This window comes from Lipotes vexillifer, unplaced genomic scaffold, assembly GCF_000442215.2.
Source record: "Lipotes vexillifer unplaced genomic scaffold, Lipotes_vexillifer_v1.1 scaffold429, whole genome shotgun sequence".
In the NCBI taxonomy this organism is placed as follows: domain Eukaryota; kingdom Metazoa; phylum Chordata; class Mammalia; order Artiodactyla; family Lipotidae; genus Lipotes; species Lipotes vexillifer.
This window is the reverse complement of record NW_006784171.1, coordinates 229,694-251,556: the sequence shown is the minus strand read 5'-3', so window position 1 is coordinate 251,556 and position 21,863 is coordinate 229,694. Positions and strand designations below refer to the sequence as shown.

The window sequence follows — 21,863 nt, the reverse complement described above, 5'->3', positions numbered from 1 at the left end:
CTTTGTAACAGGAAAAATATTTGTTATTAACACATGCTCTTTCATCTTAATCATAATTAAATCTTAAACGTACTAATATGTTTTCAGTATGTAGAATATGGCCTGGCACATCATTATATACTGTTGATGTAATGAATATCATTGTATGTTGTTTATGCAAATGAAACAGATTATTTTTTATTAAGGGCTTGTACCTTAAGCAACAAGAAGAGTAACTTAATAATTAAGTGACAGAGTTGCACAACCCTCACCACAATCTTTGTGCCCATCTGCCCTTATTCCCACCCTAGCTCCTGGCAACCACAAATCTACTTTCCACCTCTGTGGATTTGCCTTTTCGGAACATTTTATATTAGTTAGTCATAAATATGTAGGCTTTCAAACCTTTCACTGAGCATAATGTTTTTGACGTTCGTTCATGTTGTAGCATGCGTAAGTGCTTCTTTCCCTTTATTGCTGAATCATATTCCAATATATGGGTATATCATTCACCAGTTAATAAATATTTGGGTTGTTTACACTTCTTGGCTATTATGAATAATGTTGCTATGAACATTTGTCTACAAGTCTTTGTATGGGCATATATTTTCATTTCTTTTGGTGGGTTGATACCTAGGAGTGGAACTGCTGGGTTATATAGTAAACCTATGTAAAACAGATCACTTTACGAAATGCACACCGCTATACAAAATTCTTCTGATAAATTTTTACTAGATCATATTTTCCACAGAAATAAAATTTATCATTTAATTTCTGTAGAAACAAAACAGAAATACATAAAAGTTTTAAAAAGCTTTCTTAGAATGTAGGAAAGACCTTCACACACTTACCTCTACAGACCCTACGTGTGTAGCAACCATCTCTAAAAGACGCTGCAAGTTATTTCCCACTTTTCGTCTTTCTTCAGTTGTGGTCTGCACAACTAGTTGGCATCTGTAGGATAAAAACTCTTGTTTGAATTGTCTAGGACAAAACCTAATATATCAGTTCTAGCTACCTCACTTCTTTTTATATTCAATAAAACCAGGCTGTGATTGGTATAGGTGCTGCTTGCCCAGTGTATCATTCACAAAGGTCCAGTTCACAATCATTAAAACAGAAATAAAAACATTTTCAAAGATCCCATGCAAGCAACAGCACAAAACAGCACCAAAACCTCATGCTTTAATATACAAAGCTTGGGAGCAAATTGTTTACCTGAGTCTCTAAAAGGATTGTAAACTTAATCAGGGACAAGACATTAAATACATAAGAATGAGGAAATAGGAGTCTTAGGCATTCAAATTTAAATTAAAAACAAAGACCATATGCCAAAGATACCTTCAACTAAGTTTTCTGTCCCTAGGCTACAAATAAGGAAACAAAGAGCTGTGATTTTCTTAAGGATTAAGGTGTGATTTCTTAAGGTTGGATACTTCCAACCTCAAAGAAAGATGATTTTGTAGTTTTTTTGAGGGCCCCTTACCACTTAAAAAAAAAAAGTGTATTTTAATATAAATTAACATAGAGCCTATGGGTTAACTATTCAGACCTCTTCTGACTGAAAAGATAATAGAGGGGCAATAGCTATAATGGTAGCAGAATGTATTTATCTAGGGAAAGTCATCTCAAGTGTCTCAAGCTGTCCTGCTTAAGTTCTACTCATCACTCCCTCTCCCCCAAATAGCTCTATAATATAAATTAAAGCAAATAAACTTAGGCCTAGTTTTATATCAATGTTAAGTAACTAAACTGAAAATAAACATTACAAATCTTGGCGAGATGAACTTACTCCCGTTGAATAGCATCTAACTCATTCATAGCTTCACTGAGGCCCTCGTTAACTGCACTCTCCAGCAGGTGCTTGTGTTTCTCCAAGGACTCCAGCTCATTGGCACATTTTTTGTCCTCTTCCTCAGCTTCCTATCAGGATAAAGTCATGGTTAAGTTTTTTCAGTATTCACATTCTATACACTCCAGGAGAATTAAAAAAAATTTATGTAAAGCATTAAAAAAAATCAGGTTGCACCATCATTTGTATTCGCAGGATGCTTACTGCTTTACATGTAAGAGACTTTTAAAACGGTCTTGGAAATTTTATACTATAAACATAAATGTGACCTTTTCAATAGGCCTATACAGAATTCATGTAGCAGTAATTTCAAGTCTGTACTACAGGAAATATACTGAATCACAAATGCAAGTATAAAATATTAATGGAATACTAAACATGTTCTATGGTAAAACAGCTGAATTCCAGAAAAAAGTCCTCTAGAAAAACAAAATAAAATAACTCCTTAAAATAAACTTTGGGTGAAAAGATTAAACTAAAGACAAGTTATAGGATAGAGCTTAAAAATTTCAGTTTGATGTCAGAATAGATGCCTAGTCCGTTAACCATGACATGGCTTTGGATAACCTAAACAAACGGGCAAAGTTCTTACCTTAACTTTTTGTTGGTGAAGATCATCCAGCTTTTGAACTTCTTCTTTCAGAGTTCGCACACTTCTCCTGCTTTCTGTGATCATTGTATTTAACTTGAGGAATAAAACTTTGGTTGAGAAATCATAACTACACATCAAAAAAATTTTAATAAGTTATAAAACTTTTATGTTATCAATCAACTAACTGATCCATGTTATTTCTTCTAGTTCTTGTGGGCTCTTACCTTCTATTTGTCCTATAAATTTATTATTTCCCAAAGAGAAGTTACTTTCAAGAAGACATGTTTTTTAATACATAATATTTAAATGCAGAGTGGTATAGCAGGGCATTAGTTACGAATTAAAAATCTGGCCGAATTCTCACTAAAATAAAGATACCAATATCTGTTTTTCCACTAGTAGCTGTGGGAGTACTTTTTAAGATCTCATATATATTATACAAGTATTACATATAATTCATATTCTTATATTAACTTAATAAATATAAATTGTTTTGCTCTCTAGTTTTGAAGTCTCACTTTATTTAGATTTTATCTACTTGAGTTAGTTATCTAGTTTTCATTTGTGTGTTCACTTTCTGGGATGTTAAAGAGAACTATTTATATTGATTTTGTTTGATAATATTTGCTAATTGGTTATAGTCAATGCATTCTTCCAAAGGGTAATAAAGTAACTACATTTAATCTTGTTCAAGCTTGAGCTTTAAGATCTCATGAAACCAAAACTGGGAAAGAAAAAAAAAGTGTTTCTAAAAAAAAAAGAAAAAAGTGTTTCTGAAGTTCACTTCCTGTTGACAAGTGCTGATACCAGTTGATATTGGTAATTAATAGAGAATGTTTTTCAGCTAGATCAAGATGATATTTCCAACAGGAAACAGAAAATAGTTGACATCTTTCTTTAAAAGGATGATTCTACACATACATAAATTAAAAATATATATACCTTTTGGGAAAAATTTAGTGAAACTATTGTTATTTGGCAAAAGATAGGATGGTAAAATGACCAAACTTATTAAAGAAACCTGCACATAGTACTTTTTTTTCCCCCCTTTTCTTTTCTTGCATATAGTACTTCTCATTCAGTCATCCAAAGTCCCTTGTAAGGGACATTCCTTTCTTATTTACAAGAAGAGAAGAGTGGGCTGGAAAGAATGCTGTTTACTCAGGATCACACAACTAGCATATGCCCACAACTCAATACTAACTCCAAGGTCTTTTTCTAATACCACTTGTCTTTCACATTTAAAGACCAGAGCTACTGAAGCTATAAACTTTGCTTCCAGCCTAAAGATATGCTACTTCTGAAGTGAACAAACTGTTTCATTAAACTCATCTGCAATAAGACCAATCAACACCCAAATAATCAGAACTTCCACTAGGCCCTCCTGGTTGATCAAATGTGTTGTTTACTTTGATCTGAGCAGCTCTACTTTCCATGTCAGCTTTACTAAAGTTACATCAATTAATTAAACATTTTTTTCCCCGACTACAAAAGTATACATTTCCACAGTGGTAAACAGGGGGAGCATTAAAGAAAATAACAATCACCAATAATTCTGCAATCCCTAAGACCTATTAAGATTTGGCTCCCTCCCTCCCTCCCTTCCTTCTTCCCCTTTCCCTCCCTCCCTTTTCTCTTAGCTCTCAAGTTGCTTATAAGCAAAGAAGATACCACTAATTAATTAGATGATTTTTTTTCTTCTACAATTGAGATGACAGAAGCCACTAGACTGCCTCCAGTCAACCAACCAACCAGCATGAGACCTTTCCTTCTTCCAGTCAGTTTCAGGATGCACGGCACACATTTTCTTCATGAAGAGAAGTAACCCCTCCAGCTCTTCTCTGGATCTCATGCCTTCTTATTTCTTCACAACCAGACTCAAATCCATCAATGCCTTTCGTTCCTAATTTTTTAAACTTTACCCTCTCTCCAGGAACTCTTCCCCTTATCATTAAAACCAAACAAACCCCTCCCATAAACAAACAAACAAACAAACTACACACAAAAAACCAAAAATCTTTCCCACACACCACTTTCCAGCTACTGTTCCATCTCCCTTCCTTAGACTCAAACATTTGCAATAGATTTGTAGTAGTCCCTGAAGAATTACATTTTCGGATTATAGTATCTTCCTCTTTTACCATTTAAACTCCACCAGTAATATGCTTTCTGGCTCTTCTGGTTCATGAAGTTGCTCTTGCAAATGTCATGAGGAACATCTTTATGGCTAAAGCCAACACGCACCTTTCAGACTTAATCTGAGTAACAATTGTAGTTACTGATCACTCCCTACTGAAACCTTCTTCCTTGGTTTCTAAGACCATGGAAACTCCTGGTTTCCTCTTTAAGTCTTGGGAGGTCCTTCTAATTCTTTCTTATAGATTTCTCTTTCTCTGCTTGTACTTTGGATGTGGATGTTCTCCTAGTATTCTCACCTTGGCTGTATTCTCATTCGCTCACTTAGGAGAGCTCTCTCTCATTCTCACACCTGGGGAATCTCCTGACTGTAATTACATGTATGCTAAAAATATCTATCTGTATCTATATTATTTCCAAACCCCAACTTCTTACTGGACATTCTCTACTTTGATATCCCAGAGACCTGAAACAGCATATCCCAGCCTGAAATTCTCTGTCCTACAACCTTCTTTGTATTCTTTATCGAGGTTTTAGGACATCACCACTGACAAAGAATCTCTCTTTGACCAAACTACTCAGGATCTTCTGAACTCTCTTCTCAATTAGGCTGACTTTCGGGCATTCATGTTTGTCTCTGTATTATCCAATTTTAAGCAAGAATCCTGCTAAGTCACTTTAACCAGAATCTCCCATCCTGAATAACTGATCAGGTTCCTCATCCTCTACCACGCCCCAGGTGATGGCTGATCACCTTGGCCTGCCTTCAGCAAGAAACCTGTTAGGTTGGTTTAGCCAGAATCCCCCCTTACTCTGATATTTCCTCTCAGTAATTTTCCATCCACTGATCCCCACTCTGCTCCTTGGCTATAAATTCCCACCTTTCTTTGCTGTATTTTCGGAAAGCAATACAAAACCTCACTGTAATAGCCCCCCCCCCCCTTGAATAAAGTCTGCCTTATCACCACTAACAAGTGTCATAAATAATTTTTCTTTAATACCATATACCAAAGCTGGACACCTGGACATTCTTAATTTCTCACTCTTCCTTAACCTTCACATTCAAGTGGACCACTAAATTATGCTGTTTCAATTTTTTTTTTTTTGGCCGCACCGTGCAGCTTGTGGGATTTTTAGTTCCCCGACCAGGGATTGAACAGTAAGAGCGAGGAGTCCTAACCACTGGACCCCCAGGGGATTCCCTGTTGTTTCAATCTTTAAATCTCTTTTCTCCATCCTCACTGCAATAGCGTTGGTTTGAATCCTTATGGCTCAGGATACTGTTAGATCTCTTGTGTGTCTCTAGTCTCATGTACCTCTAACCTGTTCTTCAAAATGTCAACACTGTGAGCTTACTAAGATACACAGCTTTTATTCCCTTGCTTAAAAACCTTCAATGGTCCCTGCTACCTATAGAATAAAAATTCAACCGGTAAGCAAGAACAAGTAAGTCTCTTCAGAATTAGGTTTTTGTTTCTCCAGGCTTCTCCTCTATCCTATTGATACTTAAACTCATGGTAATTCTTTAACATGCCATGCTCTTTGGTCTCTGGGCCTTCAGCAGTAGGGATGTGTGTGTGTATCCTTTCATGTATCCACTGGCCAACTCCTTCTTGTTATTCATCACTCAGCTCACCTACCACTTCCTTCAGAAAGAACCTTGTGCTTATCTTTGGTGTATTATAAGAATCCACAGCATGCTGTATTTACACTCCAAAAGTATTATGATGAAAGTGATTGTTTTCATGTCCACCTTTCCACTCAAAATAAGAATTCACAAAGGCAGATATTATATCACCAACACTGATTACAGTACAGGCATGTATAGCAGACTCTTAAAAAAGTTTGCTAAACAAATTTCAATTGCTAATATTTAATTTAAACTTTACACTTTATTCATAAGTATGATTGGTTTAATTTTCTTCTTTTGTGATAATCTTCGTTAGGTTGTGGTATGAGGGTTACACTAACATTATAAATTCCCTCCGTATTTATAGTGTTTCCATTTCTCATTTTGTTTTTTCCTGCTTTTTCTTGAATGGTTTTGGCAATTATTTTAAAGTACTTATCAGATTGATTAGTTTTGTTATTTTAATCTATTAATTTCTGTTTAACCTTTACTATTTCAAATGCTATTTTACCTTATGCCATCTTAACTTGGTTAAACTACTTGTCAAATTAAAAAAAAAGTTTTAGTTTTTAGTCTCAAGCATATGACATCACTGATCACTCCCTTTTTTCCAGTTTTATTGAGATATAATTGACGTATAACATTGCATAGGTTTAAGATGTACAGCAAGATGATTTGATATATGTATATATTGTGAAATATTTACCACAAAAAGATTAGTTAGGATCTCTCCTTTCTTGAAAAGTCTTCCCTACTTTGCCTTTTATAGCATATCCTCTTCTGATTATTCTTCAGCTATTCTGTCTACTTCTTCTAAGTGCTTTTCCTACAATTTCCTTCTTTGGCCAATCCTTTGCCACTTTCTTCTACAATTCTCCCTAAGAAATATCACCCACATCACTGGCTTCAACAATCACATATATACTAGAGACCCTAAAATCTGTAATTTCAGACCCAATATCTCTTTTATTTTCTGAATCTATTGCTTCAACTTCCTTTTGGTTTTCTGTGGCCAATGGACAGCAAGCTCATCTCCCAAGCTGTCCTGGTTACTCCCAGCACTAGGTTTTCCTCCCCTTGGTTGCCCACCCCAGAAAAATGGAAGTCACCGTTGATCCTTCTTTCTCTCTTAGCTTTCATTTTTTTTTTTTAACTTTTTGGCCTGGCTGCACGGCATATGGGATGTTAGTTCCCTGACCAGGGATTGAACCCACGCCCCTTGCAATGGAAGCACAGACTCTTAACCACTGGACCACCAGGGAAGTCTCCTCTCCTAGCTTTCATTTGGCCACAAAATGCTTGGGTCCTACCTCCTTAACATTTCTTAAACCTGTCCCCTTCTTCATTTTCTATTCTAATACTATGGTTTAACCTCTTAATTTCAGTTCCCCTCTACTAAGTCATTTTTTTCTATGCCCAAAGGAGTTTTGCAAAAAAAATGCAACTCTGATTAGCATAATTGCATATATTGGTCTTCTCCAAATGGGCTTTATATTTCATATAAACTTTAGTTATATTTATCTTTGGAACATTAATATGGGGCCTAGCCTATTGTAGGCATTTCATAATCGCCTTCCCACCCTGCCCAAACTTTCCTGCCTATAGCCTTTAAAAAGTTTCAAGTCAGGGACTTCCTGGTGGCAAAGCGTTTAAGAATCCACCTGTTGGGGCTTCCCTGGTGGCGCAGTGGTTAAGAATCCGCCTGTCAATGCCAGGGCCACGGGCTCGAGCCCTGGTCCAGGAAGATCCCACATGCCATGGAGCAACTAAGCCCATGTGCCACAACTACTGAGCCCACACACCACAACTACTGAAGCCCATGCACCTAGAGCCCGCGCTCCACAACGAGAAGCCACCGCAATGAGAAGCCCGCACACTGCAACTAACAGTAGCCCCTACTCGCCGCAACTAGAGAAAGCCCGCACACGGTAATGAAGACCCAATGCAGCCAAAAATAAATTAAAAAAAAAGAAAAGAGAAAGCCATAGAAGGCTAAATTCCTTTAAAAAAAAAAAAAAAAGAATCCACCTGCCAATGCAGGGGACACGGGTTCGATCCCTGGATCCTTGGTCTGGGAAGACCCTATATGCCGTGGAGCACCTAAGCCTGTGTGCCACAACTACTGAGCCTGCGCTCTAGAGCCCACGAGCCACAACTACCGAGCCCACGTGCCACAACTACTGAGCCCATGCGCCTAGAGCCTGTGCTCCTCAACAAGAGAAGCCACCTCAATGAGAAGCCCGCACACTGCAACGAAGAGTAGCCCCTGCTCGCCACAACTAGAGAAAGCCCGTGCGCATCAATGAAGACCCAATGCAGCCAAAAAAAAAAATAAAACATAAAAAAGTTTCAAGTCAGTTGAAAATATGTTTCAGTCAAGAGGTTCCTATTGCTTGAAATTCACACCTTTTTGAGAGTCTTCAGGTTTATTGCCCATTCCAACCAGAGAGAAATTGAACTGAAGCAGGCTAAAGGAAGACTTTACTTCAAATAACCATCATCCCTGGGGAACATCTGTTAAAGCAGTCCGAATTCCTATCTTCTTTCCATACTGTGATGTTACAAAACCCACAGATTTGTAGAAACCCCAAATTATAGTAACAATAGTATCATGAAACTCTTCACTTATCTAACAACATTTTCTGTTTGTGGGAGGTATGAAAAAGTTCTTTCTAATACAAAATTACTTTAAAAGTTATCTGTGAAATGCATAGATTTTATTTCCAGATGAGAGAAAATAAATGTTTGTATTCTCAAAAAAGACAGGATTTCTTTTATATCTTGAAATCTGTTAGCCAGAACACAATAGCTCTCGAAAAGTTGAATTAGCTAGGGGTTTCCTTTAACTGTTTGGTTTTATATAAATAATACCTTTTGCTTGCATTTGAGAAGTTTTTTTTAACTTTTCTTAAGCAACTATAACAATGTTTACTCTAAAGGTTATTGAATATAATAGTATTCTTTCTCAGGTATATTGGTGATATTATGTTGCAAGTATCTCAGAAGCAGCAATTTTCTGAAACTACTTTTGGAAATAGACTTTTATAGGCATTTAAAGTTGAATCTCCCTGAATTCTATGGTCCTGAGAAATCTGGTAAATGGAAGTCTCTTAATGTATCATAGTTAGCTTCTAACTGCAAATGATAACATACTTACTTTTATGGTAGTCTCCTCAATTCCCTTTTACTATAAAAAGGAATATTACTAAATTATCTTAAGTTAAAGGAGGCAATTCTCCGTTAGAAAAAAAGCGAGCTTTACTCAGTTTCATATCACTTCATCATCAATGATATGGGAAGCTTAGAATGTTTAAGTAACTTAAAAAGTTACTTCAAGTATTTCTAGGTCAAGGGTATACCTGACTCTTATTTTTCATAACATTTTATTAAAAATTCATTCCGTATCAATCAGAAAACACAAAATGTTATGTTTGTTTATAATGACTCTGTTTCATTACTTACTTGTTCTAAAGTATCCTCTAACCCCATCTTTTTATTTAGAGCTTTATTAGTTTCTTCTTCAGTTTGGTTCAAGAGTTCTTTGAGTGGTACCTATAAAATACATAGGAATGTGGGTTACATATGACATATGTAATTACAAAATTTCTCTCATGAGGCATCTTTTGGAGAAAAAATGTGAAGCCATGGTATCTTTAATCTAATACACCATCAGTAAGAAAATAAAACAAAAAAATTTTTAATGCAATTTCTATAACTATAGAATGTAACTTGCTTTTGGTTTTGAATAATTGCAAAATTCTAGATTTGCTTCTCTACTCTAGAAATTCACTGTTATTATTTAAACATTCTATAAGTACACTTAGTTTAATTGAAGTACACTAGAAAACAACTTATATGTAGTTTTTATTTTTATGCTATGCTCTCTAGATGCATCATTTTTCTCTTAATCCTTTTCAATTATTTAGTCTTACAATTACCTGCTTATATTTCTTCTTTATTTTTACTTATTTATTCTTTTGGCCACGCCACGTGGCATGCGGGACATTAGTTCCCTGGATTGAACCCATGGCCCCTGCAGTGGAAGCATAGTCTTAACCACTGGACCGCCAGGTAAGTCCCTCTTCTTTATTTTTTTGCTCCTCATTCTAACTCTGTTGTAATAGCAGAAGACTTGAAACATGGCAAATGTCCATCAGCAAGGACTGGTTGAATAAGCCACGCAATGTAGGACTGAAGCTACAAAAGGAACGAGGAAGATCTCAACACTGTCAGGAAGAGGGAAATTCCCCCTCTACCCTTCTTGAGTTCTTGTGGCAGGACTTATAACAATACTGAGAGAAAAGGGACTCTCACCACTTTCCCTTCCACCAGATCATGCAGTCAGAGACCCTAGAGGCTGACATGGCAAGAAATCTTACTTTCTGCCTGCTTTGGCAGATGTTCCAGGTTCTCTCAGTGGCAGCAGTTTTCCAGCTGGTGATTTCTCCAGGCTGGCTTGCCAAAACTGCCTGGGAGAGGGGAACTTCCCCCTCCTCAACAACATACTACTGTGAGAGATCTGGGGTGGGTTGTTCCATGAATAATGGAAGGTGGGTGTCCAGATATAACTCAGGGACAGCCAGATGGAAAAGATGCATAGGGCAAGGTATATGGGAAGAGGTGCAGCGCTTCTACGCTCTCTGGGCATGCCACTCTCCCTGCGTCTCCACATGTACACCAACAAGCTCTTATCTGCTTGCATTTCTTATATTTATCCTCTATTCTACTGATTTTCTACAGTACTTCATTCCTTCCCCCCTTTTTTTTTATTGAGATGAAACTCACACTTTAAAATGGTTAAACTGGAATAATTAAGTTAAAATATTAATTTAACATAAAATTAACTCTTTTAAAGTGCACAACTCAGTGGCCTTTAGTACATTCAAAATGCACTCGCATTCTACAACAATTTCATCATTCCAAAAGAAAACCCTGTGCATTACTATGTTTCCAGAAGGTCTTTTGAAGTCACTGCTGAGTTTTAATTTTGGCTGTTCTTTTTTGAAAGATGCAATTGCCTCTTTAATCTCTTTAAGAGCTTTTCTCCAAATACTACTTATAACAGTTGGGGCTGCATCTTCTTGATGCTATTTCTATTTTTATTGTCCTATTATTATGTAAAACTATTTCCAGGGAGCCAAAAAAAAAATTTCCCTCTTTTCTGAGCGTACGCATTCTTTTTGAACCAGGTAATCTTTTTTACAGCAATTTAATTCAGGAAATTGTTTTCTTGAACTAGAATGAAAAACTACTCAAAATAAAGGTGAGTAAACTCTATCTGCCTGCCTGCCTATCTATCTACCTACCTAGCTATTACTTGAGAAACAATACAGTAAAAGATTAAATGTTTACTGGATGCATTTTTTTCTATTAAAAATGAGTTTAGCTTTATTTAATCAAAGTCTGTCCACCAACAAACTGTAATCTGGGAAAGTAGGAACTGTATCTTTCTAGGTTTTTTTTTTTGGCCACGCTGCAGTTTGTGGGATCTTAGTTGCCTGAACAGGGACTGAACCTGGGCCCAGCAGTAAAAGTGCCAAGTCCTAACCACTAGACCGCCAGGAAATTCCTCTTTCTGGGTATTTTATCTCCAGCATCTAGCGGGTATGGAACGTAGTATGTACTCAATAAATAATTTATGGGATAAATGAGTGATTCTAAGGGGAAAAAAAATGCATGGCTTTAGACTTTGATTGACATGCTTCTATTAAAAACTATTTTGAAAACTGACATTTTTTGGGGGGCCACTAAAATACTAAAATCTGTGAATAATTGAGAAGTTGAAATTAACATTTTTCTTCCCCAAATTACACCTTTGACTATATTTGAAAATTATGTGCAGTTTTCTCATTAATGACTCCTGGTGTTACTTAGTGCTCTATTATATCTCATGCCTTCATGTGTGTCCTTGTGCCTGAAACTTTTCCACAGACAACCCTCATAAACATCTCATCTTTGAAGATTTCATTCCAGGTTCACCATCTCTGTGGGGACTTTTCTCTCAATTCTGAGAAATGATCTTGTTACCATACCTTGTAAAGGCTTCTAATAAAGCACGTATATAGTATTCATTTTTATGTCTTTCTCCCCTGAGGGGACTAGTAGCAACTTGAGAGCAAGTATCAGGTCATTTTTGTCTTTATAATCCTGGCGTCTATTTTATATGTAATCATATCTTTTATTGGATAGTTGAATAGGTAAAGTATGTAGAGAGGAAGACAAGGCTTTATAATTTGGAGAGTAAGGTACAATAGAGAGCAGATGTGCACTACCAAGAGGAAAGAAGATAAAAAGTTTCAGTGCTGTATTTCTATGTTCAGTCCTGAGTTATGGATATGCTAAAGTTTAAACTCTTACTTATAAATATTATGAGCCAGACATTAACCATATCATTTAAAAACCTTGTGAAGTACTCACGATTACATACATAAACTTGAGCTCTGTATTTGACAAGGCAGTTGGCACCAGCTTCAGGATTAAACTTAATTTCAAAGTCATAACCTTTGGAATTTTCAGCACCCTTAGGGATAAGTTTTAATTTTCTAGCCAACTTATGATACTCTGCTAATTGTGTTTCAATCTGTAAGAAGAGAACACAAAAACAAACATTAAAAAAACCCAGAGCCCCATTCCATATGGTTTACAATTGGCATTTTTTGGCAGTTTTACACAAAATTATGTTTTTTAGTAGTTTATAATTTAGTATTTTTATAGTAGTTTATAATTTATTTTTTTAGTAGTTTATAATTTAGTATTTTTAGTAGTAAGAATGGCAGTTTTAAAATATAAAGAATGAAAGATTTTTTTCACATTAAATTGTAGGATCGTTTTAACACCATAATTAATTAGTAAGTAATATACTACTGTTCCTCCATTTATCTGACAAATAGTTTGGAATAAAAGTCCATGTTTAGGTATTAACTAAAATTTACTTTTTAAAGTACCAGAGAAATTATGAAACGAAAACAAACTTAGTTTTGTCAATGTACAAAATATTTCATTTATCCAAAATTAGAGAAATGTGGTCACTTAAGTCTCAAAATATTTCAACTGTTTTGATAAAAATATTTCACTAATATGTTCCACATTTCCTGGTCTCCTTCCCTTTGTTCAGGGCTCTGTTCAAATTACATCATCAGAAAGGCTTTCCCTCTAATATAACACCCCCAATTTCTCTATCCTCTTGCTTTACTCTTCTTCATAGCACTTATTACTACCTGACATATATTATTTATTTGTTCAACTCCATTACTTGAAAGTATGCTCCATGAAAGCAGTTGCATCCCCAAGACCTAAAACAGTACTTGGCATACAGTACCTAGTTTTTGATTAAATAAATGAATTTGCAGAGTCTAGGCAATTTATTTTCATACTGCTTCCTCCATTTAGTACATACTTAGTTTCTCATTGCTGTTATCCACCCATAAAATTGAATACTTTGAAAGAATGAAATGGCAAAAGTACTTATCGGAATCTAATTAAATAATCTGCAATTTCCAAAAATTTATCAGCTCTCAAAAGCAATACTACTTATATGTTAAATTTAAGATTCCTTATTAATAAATCAGGAAATCATTTCAACTACTATAGTAGCTCTCTAGGGACAACTAAAGTATGTAGGTCTATTTGTCCTTACAGTAAATGATCATAGGGGTAGTTTCTTCTGTTTTTCACCAGGATTTTATTTCTGTAATAAAACAGCTTTCTCAAGCCCATGCACTTTATCACACCTAACTGCAGGGAGAGCAAACATGTGGCACATTTCTCCTTCCCACAGCTAATTCAGACAGTGAAAACTCATCACCCTCTTTCCTGATGAGTCTAGATGCAGCCTCAATGTCTATCTCAACAAAGAGCTCCAGAAAGACACTACCAGTCAGAGGTGGCATGTGGAATAAAAATCAGTCTAGAAATAAAGGTAATGGGTGGAATGTTTGTTTGCCTTTTGCATTCTGCTACCATTCTTTAATATCTCTCCTACTCAGTACCCTAAGGCTTCCTTCTCACTGTCCATGGCCCTACTCTTGCCCTTCATAGGCCACTGCTTACCCACTTCCCAGATAACTTTCTCCTTTCAGCCTGATCCTCCAAATCAAACATAGCATTCATACAGCTAGATTTAGCTAGTTAAACAGAGTTTGCCTAAGTCCAGAGACTCGTAACTTCCCCTTTCCCACACAGTGCTTGAGAGAGAAAATATATTAATAACTGTTGAAGTGACATTTCAGGTTCCCGACCTAGTCTAACCACACTTTATTTTATAAATAAGGAAACTGAGGCTATGAGAAGTCAGAGGACATGCTGAGTTCACAGAAACATGTGGTGGCAAATCCAGGGCTAACACAGGTTTACCAAATTCTAGGTTCAAAGACTTTTGGGATCACCACCACAGCCTATTTCTTATAAATGTATATTTTTCTCCTTAATACATGGGGACAGAGATTACCAGGTCAGGAGTATGAGGGAGCACATATGAATCTCCAATAGCATTACCTACAATTCAGCTTGTTATTTCTACTACCTTACTGCCACAGATCCTTATCTGACTGGTTTGCTCCCTTCTACCCATTTTTCACATTACCAAAAATAAGATCTTTCTGAAATATGATATTATCTGTTTAAAAAATTTAAAGGCTTCCTGGAGCTTTCAGGATAAAGTTCAAACTTCTAAACGTGAAAAGGATCTTCACTACTTGGTCTCTGCTTATCCTTGAGTCTCATCTTTTGCACATGCTCCCGTCCCTTGCTACTAAGCTCCAGCCATACGAAAACCTTAGGGTACCAGAGTGCACCATGCTATTTTCTCCCGAGCTTTCCCATAGTCCTCTTTGTTTGCTGGCTCCCCTAGCCTTTCCATGCTAACTCTCCCTTATACTTCCCAATTCAGTTCAGGTGTACGTCTTCAAGGAAGCCTTTCTAAAATCTACCTCCATCCATCTCCCCACACCATGCGCACCAAAATCTTGGTTAGGTGTACTATATGCTCCCTCAGTACACTGTGCAAACCTCTATTGGAGGTCTGATCTCATGGTAGAAAAATATCAACTAGAATGGAAGTTTCTTAAGCTTCTATGTCTTTTTATCTCCCCTCTACGCCCAGCATGGTAAGTGGCACACAGCAGATGTTAAATAAATGTTTAAGTAGTGAGGAGGTAAATGAAGAAGTGACTCATATCCACTTCTGGAATAAAAGGCTTGGGATTTATGAAAATTATTTTCATGGCCTTAGAGAATTTTTGCTCACTTCTTGGTTCACTATTGGAAAATATAGGCTACCTTAAAAATGACAGAGAAATTGGGCTGTTATTGAATTGACATAAAGGGATGAGTGTGTTTTTAGTAAAATGTCAATGCCGAAAAATTTTACCTCTTTAGCCAATTTATTCTACCCATTCAGTTGTTCTTAACTGGGATAGACTTTTACAAACTTAAGTTTGAATGAAGTGCCACTCTGGGAATGGTATGACATACCGCCTCTTTGCCTCGGGCATATTTCAGTTCCTCATTCCACAACTGCTGTTGTTCAGCCTCCAAGTCCTTGGTTAATTTATTAATGGTCTGCTGCAATTCATTTCTTTCATGATTTATTCTCTCAATGTCTGCAACTGAGTACTTCTGGTTATCAACAATATTCTGTAGCCGAGAATTCTCCTGTTTCATTGTTTCACATTCTAGTTCTGCATTGAAAAAGAAAAAATTTGTTAAGTTCCTTCAATTCCTACAAATAAAGTGATGCCGTTATTTAATAGAGTTGACCCCCACACATAATGATTATGATTAAGAATCATAATAACAGATAGTCTGCTATTGTTAAGTTAAAATGCTTTTAATACTCCTACATGATTCTCTGCAAAAAGTCAGAAAAGCCACAAGTTTTTCACAAACAAAAAATATTTATATAAACATACATCAGTTTATTCTTATTTCACTGATATTTTCAGTGGTTTCATAAGATATTAAGCAACCATAATGGTTAGGTTCTTGCTTTACTAAAATTTGTAATCATGAACGATGATATTATACCAAGAGAAGATACAAACAGCAAATGATCATGAAAGGGGAAGAAAAGTTATCAAATCTATAATATTTGGTGTTCTATCGAACAGTGATGCCAACATTTTATGACTCATAGCTTATAAAAAATATGACAGTATTTTTAAGCAGACTGGGATAAATGGATGAGGATGCTCATGACCAAAGGGGTCACAGAAATCATCCTGAGGGCTGAGAGGATCAAAATCTCGGCTTTGTTATAACTCAGTCGTATTGTAGTACTGTAGTTGGGAAGCTCCACACCTGAGCTCAAAATGAATTAATGGTTGGTTTAAGTACAACTTCATTTATTACGGCACAAAAAATCCACAATATACAATATCTATAGAGTTACATATGTCTCATTCACACTCTTGGCCATGAATGACTTTAAATAATCAAGAAAGTTAAAAAAATTCAGAATAAAATATTTTAGGTTAACAGTTATCAAATTATTGTCTCAAACTAAATCACTGTGCAATGGCAAATGATTGCTGAAGTATTTCTCTCTCTCCTACCCAGTTTGCAATTACTGGAAAAAAAGTCTCACAAGAAAAGTGGGAAGGATAAAAATTCTCTAGATTAAATACCAATAAGGAAGATAAATTATTAATATTATAAAATATTGATTTAATTGCATTACAAACATTGCTATAATAAAAAATTAGTTTATGGCTCCTTGTCGTCATGGAGAACAAACATTACTGGTCAAGTTTAAACTATTTAAAGAGTTGGTTTACAGCAAAGCTAATATATGTAATCAGACTTATTTGGAAAAAAATAAAACAGTTTAGCAAATACTCCAGATAATTATTGTCCTTGATTTTTGACAGATGATCAATATTCCATAGACTAAGAACTAAATCAAATATCCTAAGGACTATCTACATAATTCCTACATGACACAGATACAGCCTGTAAAACCCTAAAAGAATAAAACCGAAGCAGGTAGAGGCCTGGGAAAATAGTATAGTAGGTCCATACAGTTATTTATTTTGTAAACTGCCAGCCCATGGCTCGATCTCCTTTTGGCACCATAGAAGCATCAATCAATTCATGTGTCACAGTATTTTCAGGGTTTTATGATTAAGATCCATATGTGTTTATGAAAACCAGGTTAGGAGCACACCAGATATAAACAAGTTTTTTTTAGTTGGGCTTTTATAGTACTAGCATCTTTCCATCTTATTTTCAATCAACTTAAGCTGCTGAATAGCTTAGGAGGTGGTGATAGAGGATAAGGCAAATATAGCAGACTGAGGCCAGCAGAGATTTTAAAATCTGGCTTATTAATTACAAGGTGGAATAGAAGATATATTTATATTCAGGCAGCTTGTGTTCTTAGATAAGGTTCCTCTTGGCTTTAAAAAGCCAGGTGTCTGAAAACATGTTAGAAGGTGTAGTAGGTTGAATAATGACCACCCAAAGATAGGAAGTCCTAATCCCTGGAATTTGTAAACATTACCATATTTAGTAAAGGGGTCTTCACAGATATGATTAAGTATTTTGAGATGAGTAGATTACCCTGGATTATCGAGGTGGGCCCTAAATGCCATCATAAATGTCCTTAAAAGATAAAGACAGAGAGAAATTAACATAGGCAGAAGAGAGACACCCACACACACAGAAGGTAATGTGAGGATGGAGGAAGAGACTGGAGTGACAGGGCCACAACCTTAGGAATGTCATCAGATACCAGAAGCTGGAAGAAGCAAGGAATGGACTCTCCCACATAGTCCTGGGAGGAAGTGTGGCCCTGCCGGATTTCCGACCTCTAGCCTTCTGTGAGTGAATAAATTTCCATTGTTTTAAGCCACCAAGTTTGTGGTAATTTGTTACAGCAGCCTCAGAAAACTAATACATAAGTCACTAAAAACTTGGTTGCCTGATACATTACCATTACAGGCAAAAAAGATACAGATGACAAAGCTGTCTCTACAGCTGTGTGATAAGTCCCACACAGGTCCCCATCCCAGTCTGAATGACCTCTTTCAGCATTAGTTGTGCTTACCTACTCTAGAAATTTCTTCATCGAGGCCATTCAATTTCTGGTCAAGAATGGCTGAATGAGACTCCAAATTGCTCATGTATGCCTGATATTTTTGAACATCTGCTTGTAAGGAAGCTTTCAGTTTTCTCAATGACTCTAGGCGATTCTTTAAAAGAAGAGAAATTGCGATTAGTTATTCTCGTCAATAATGATGCCATACTTTACTTGAAAGTTAAAGCAATATTATTTAAATTCATCTTAGAGAAAGGTAAATTAGTTTCCTTTTCACTTTTAGAAGGAGTCAAAAGAACTAAAATGGTAGCTTACTGTTATTACCCAATTAAGAAGGTGTATGTACTTTTCAGAAGTCAGTTTGGGACAGAAAAAGTCCAGGGCCAGAATGAGAAAGAACAAACATTTAAAATCTGTTATTTTACAGAACAGTCTAGGGGCTTCCGCAATATAAAACACAAAATAAAATTAGATATCTGCATATTATCATTTAGCTTTTAGAAAGACCTCTGGATACAATATATTATATAAACCCATTTATTACCATTCTCTTTCCACTAACTACAAAACTCAGGGCCTCTTGTAAATAGTGCTCCCTAGAGGTATATAACATGCAGACCTTGTTCTAAAGATCTTTTTGGTCTTATGTAAATAGGTAAGACTCTTTCATCATATTCTGAACACTATTAGTCCAAGACTGATAGATCACAAGGGAAAACAAAGCTCTAGGGATACCAAACATGTTTTCATTAGGAGTTCTGTCCTATGTAAAAAAAATTAACTTTTAAGAAGCTTATTTTGTTAATGTATTTCTTTTTTTAAAATAGATAAAGAAACAGCTGGTGTTGTCCAAGGAGACCCAAGAGTATAAGTAAGTGTATAAGCCTGTTGAAGATAAGCATGTTTACTAACCGGTTCTTTTTCTCTTTCTTGTTCCAATCTTGCAATCTGTTCATTCAATGCTCTGTTTTTTGCTGCTAATGATTCCAGCTTGGAAGCATCTACATTAAATAAATCCTCTGGAGAAAAAACCCAGAAACTTCATAAGGTCTCAAATCTGCCTAAAAAATTCTCCCCCAGGTTTTTACCATTGCTCTCTCCCTCACTTCCTCTAGTCTCTACTCAAAACATCCCACTGAAGGACATCCTACCGTCTGTAAAACTGCAACCCTTCCCTTTGGTCCACCACACTCTCTACCTCCCTATCCTACTTCATTTTCCTCTGGAGCACTTATCACCATTTGACTTACAGTTGTTCATTTGATTATTGTCTCTAACAGAAGGTAAGCTCATAAAGGCAGAGATTTTTACCTCTTATTCATTACTGTATCCTCGGTGCCTACATGGTGGCTGGTATACAGTATGTATATAATAAATATTGTTTGAATAAATGAATATAATTTATATGCTTAATTAATTATAACATAATATCCAAGCAAAGATGCTTTCAGTGTTAGATCACTATGAATTTTCCTCTTAAAAAAAAAGACAACATAATTTTCTTTGCTCCCCTTCTCACATGGAAAAGCTGAAATTGTCCCACTTCTTTTTTTTTTTTAATATTTATTTACTTATTTATTTGGTTGCATTGGGTCTTAGTTGTGGCTCGTGGGCTCCTTAGTTGTGGCATGTGAACTCTTAGTTGCAGCATGCATGTGGGATCTAGTTCCCTGACCAGGGATCAAACCCGGGCCCCCTGCATTGGGAGTGCAGAGTCTTAACCACTGTGCCACCAGGGAAGTCCCTGTCCTGCTTATTCTTCAGGAAAGTATATCCCATGGAAACAAAAGAGAATGCTTTCACTTTTTGTGCTAATAGTGGCAGGATGATCTCCTATTTTGATTGATTCCATAGTCTTTGGAGGATCGCTTTACACGTCTTAAACTTATCTATTTTACCTACCACTCTGGCATTATACAAGACTATTACAAAAAAGGAACAACAATGTAAAATAATACTCTGGAATATTTTAAAGTTAGCCAGTAAATACCGAATGTCACTAGATTAGCTAAGTGGAAAAATAATTTCTTTCTTTGGAAATATCATAGCCCATTAACTATGTGACATAAATTTTGAAAGAGACCATAGATCTTTTGACTAACCAGTACTTTAATTTCTAAAATAATAAAGCAAGGATATCACAGGGATATTATCCCCCAAGAGGAATAACATTTGCTGATTATATTGTGTGCTCCGGGTAGCACATTTGACATTTTATAAACATGGCCATCTAATCCTGCAAAACTTTGTTAGAAAGGTTAAGTAGTTTGTTAATGTCACACAGCCAGTAAGGGGTCATGCCTCAGGTCTGACTCCAACACCAGTATTCTTTCTGCTTAACCTTTACTCCTCTCCACCAAAGCAACAGTTATGATAAAAATCAGGAGGCATCTAAACGCATTTACATTAGGCATAGTAAGATGGGCTACAACTCCTTGAGCGGAGTTAAATGACCCAAAGCAAGCACTCTAGGAATGAGAACACTTACTCAGCCTGGACTGCAACTCTGCATTCATCTCTTCAAAGCTGTCGGCACCAGTCATGAAACTCTCATAGCATTTTATGGTGTAGTCCAAAAACAACTGATTGGGTTAAGCAGATTTAAAAACAAAGCCATGATTCTCTATTTAGTTTGTTTCACTTTTGTAAGTAGAAATTTAAATTTGAATTAAAAAAATAAAAGTCAGGAACACTAAGTGGTTACATGAACTCCTGTAAATGAGATACAAACCTCGGAATATCATTAATTATGCTGCACAGATTTACTCAGTCTGCTACTTCTATAGTGAATAATAAGGATGAAAAGGACACTTCAATTTGGATAAAGGTGAGAGTAAATGGTAAAAAAAAAAAACCCATATCTTCAGAATTTTGAGAAGGTTAGACAAGGAAGCTTATTAATAAATATAATTCAACATAAAACGCAAACTTGAGCATCTTTAGGGATAATCTAATTAAAAATTTAAATGAATTGCTGATCATTTAAGTCTAATTAAACTGAAAAGATCTAGTTGTGAAAACCAGAACATAATTAATAAAGGCTATAATTTACATTGTAACTTCATGCTAAAACATGGCATGGTTAGTAGAGATCTAAACAGTAGACTAGTAGTACTCTTAATATTTATCCAAGAGAAAATAATACTCTATTTTGCAATTCTGAGGTGTTTTGCTTACTGAAGATGTGCACTTTGTTAGGAGGCAAGGATGGCTGATCAGAATTTTCCACAGCCAGATGAAGTACACATCCCTCAAGATAAACCAATTCTCTTTGTGCTGATTCTCTGCTTACTGAGCAATCTTCTTACTACTTGGTTGATACTGAAGGAGTGCCCTGAATAGGGAGTATGAGTATTTCTGTAACTGGAAAGATGTGTCACTGGTGGTAAATTAATACATTTTTATTCTTCTTCAGATGTGAATTTGGTAAGAGTGAACGTTTCCTTAAGTTTGGTCAATTGTGATTTTGCAGGTCAAAAAAAAATTGAATTTCTAGATCTACAAAGCTGAGGCTCAGAATCTGATGAAGTTGGATACTTTGGTAACTCTTTTAAATTAAATTTAAAATTAATTTTTAATTTAAAATTAAAATTAAAAAAATAAAAATAGCACTTTATAATTTCCCAAGTGCTTCTTTATA

At 35.8% G+C, this 21,863-nt stretch overlaps 1 protein-coding gene across 1 annotated transcript in view; it reads right to left on the bottom strand.

The window, feature by feature from the left end:
* The window catches only part of NDC80 (NDC80 kinetochore complex component), a 58,278-nt gene that overhangs the window by 11,906 nt on the left and 24,509 nt on the right, over nucleotides 1–21,863 (bottom strand). The window contains exons 7-15 of the mRNA XM_007456554.1: nucleotides 20,712–20,805; nucleotides 19,136–19,242; nucleotides 18,233–18,377; nucleotides 15,661–15,866; nucleotides 12,617–12,769; nucleotides 9,652–9,741; nucleotides 2,424–2,516; nucleotides 1,772–1,902; nucleotides 831–933 (exon numbers count right to left, since the gene is read on the bottom strand). Of these exons, the coding sequence (XP_007456616.1) occupies nucleotides 831–933; nucleotides 1,772–1,902; nucleotides 2,424–2,516; nucleotides 9,652–9,741; nucleotides 12,617–12,769; nucleotides 15,661–15,866; nucleotides 18,233–18,377; nucleotides 19,136–19,242; nucleotides 20,712–20,805 (1,122 nt within the window). The remainder of the gene's footprint in view (nucleotides 1–830; nucleotides 934–1,771; nucleotides 1,903–2,423; nucleotides 2,517–9,651; nucleotides 9,742–12,616; nucleotides 12,770–15,660; nucleotides 15,867–18,232; nucleotides 18,378–19,135; nucleotides 19,243–20,711; nucleotides 20,806–21,863) is intronic.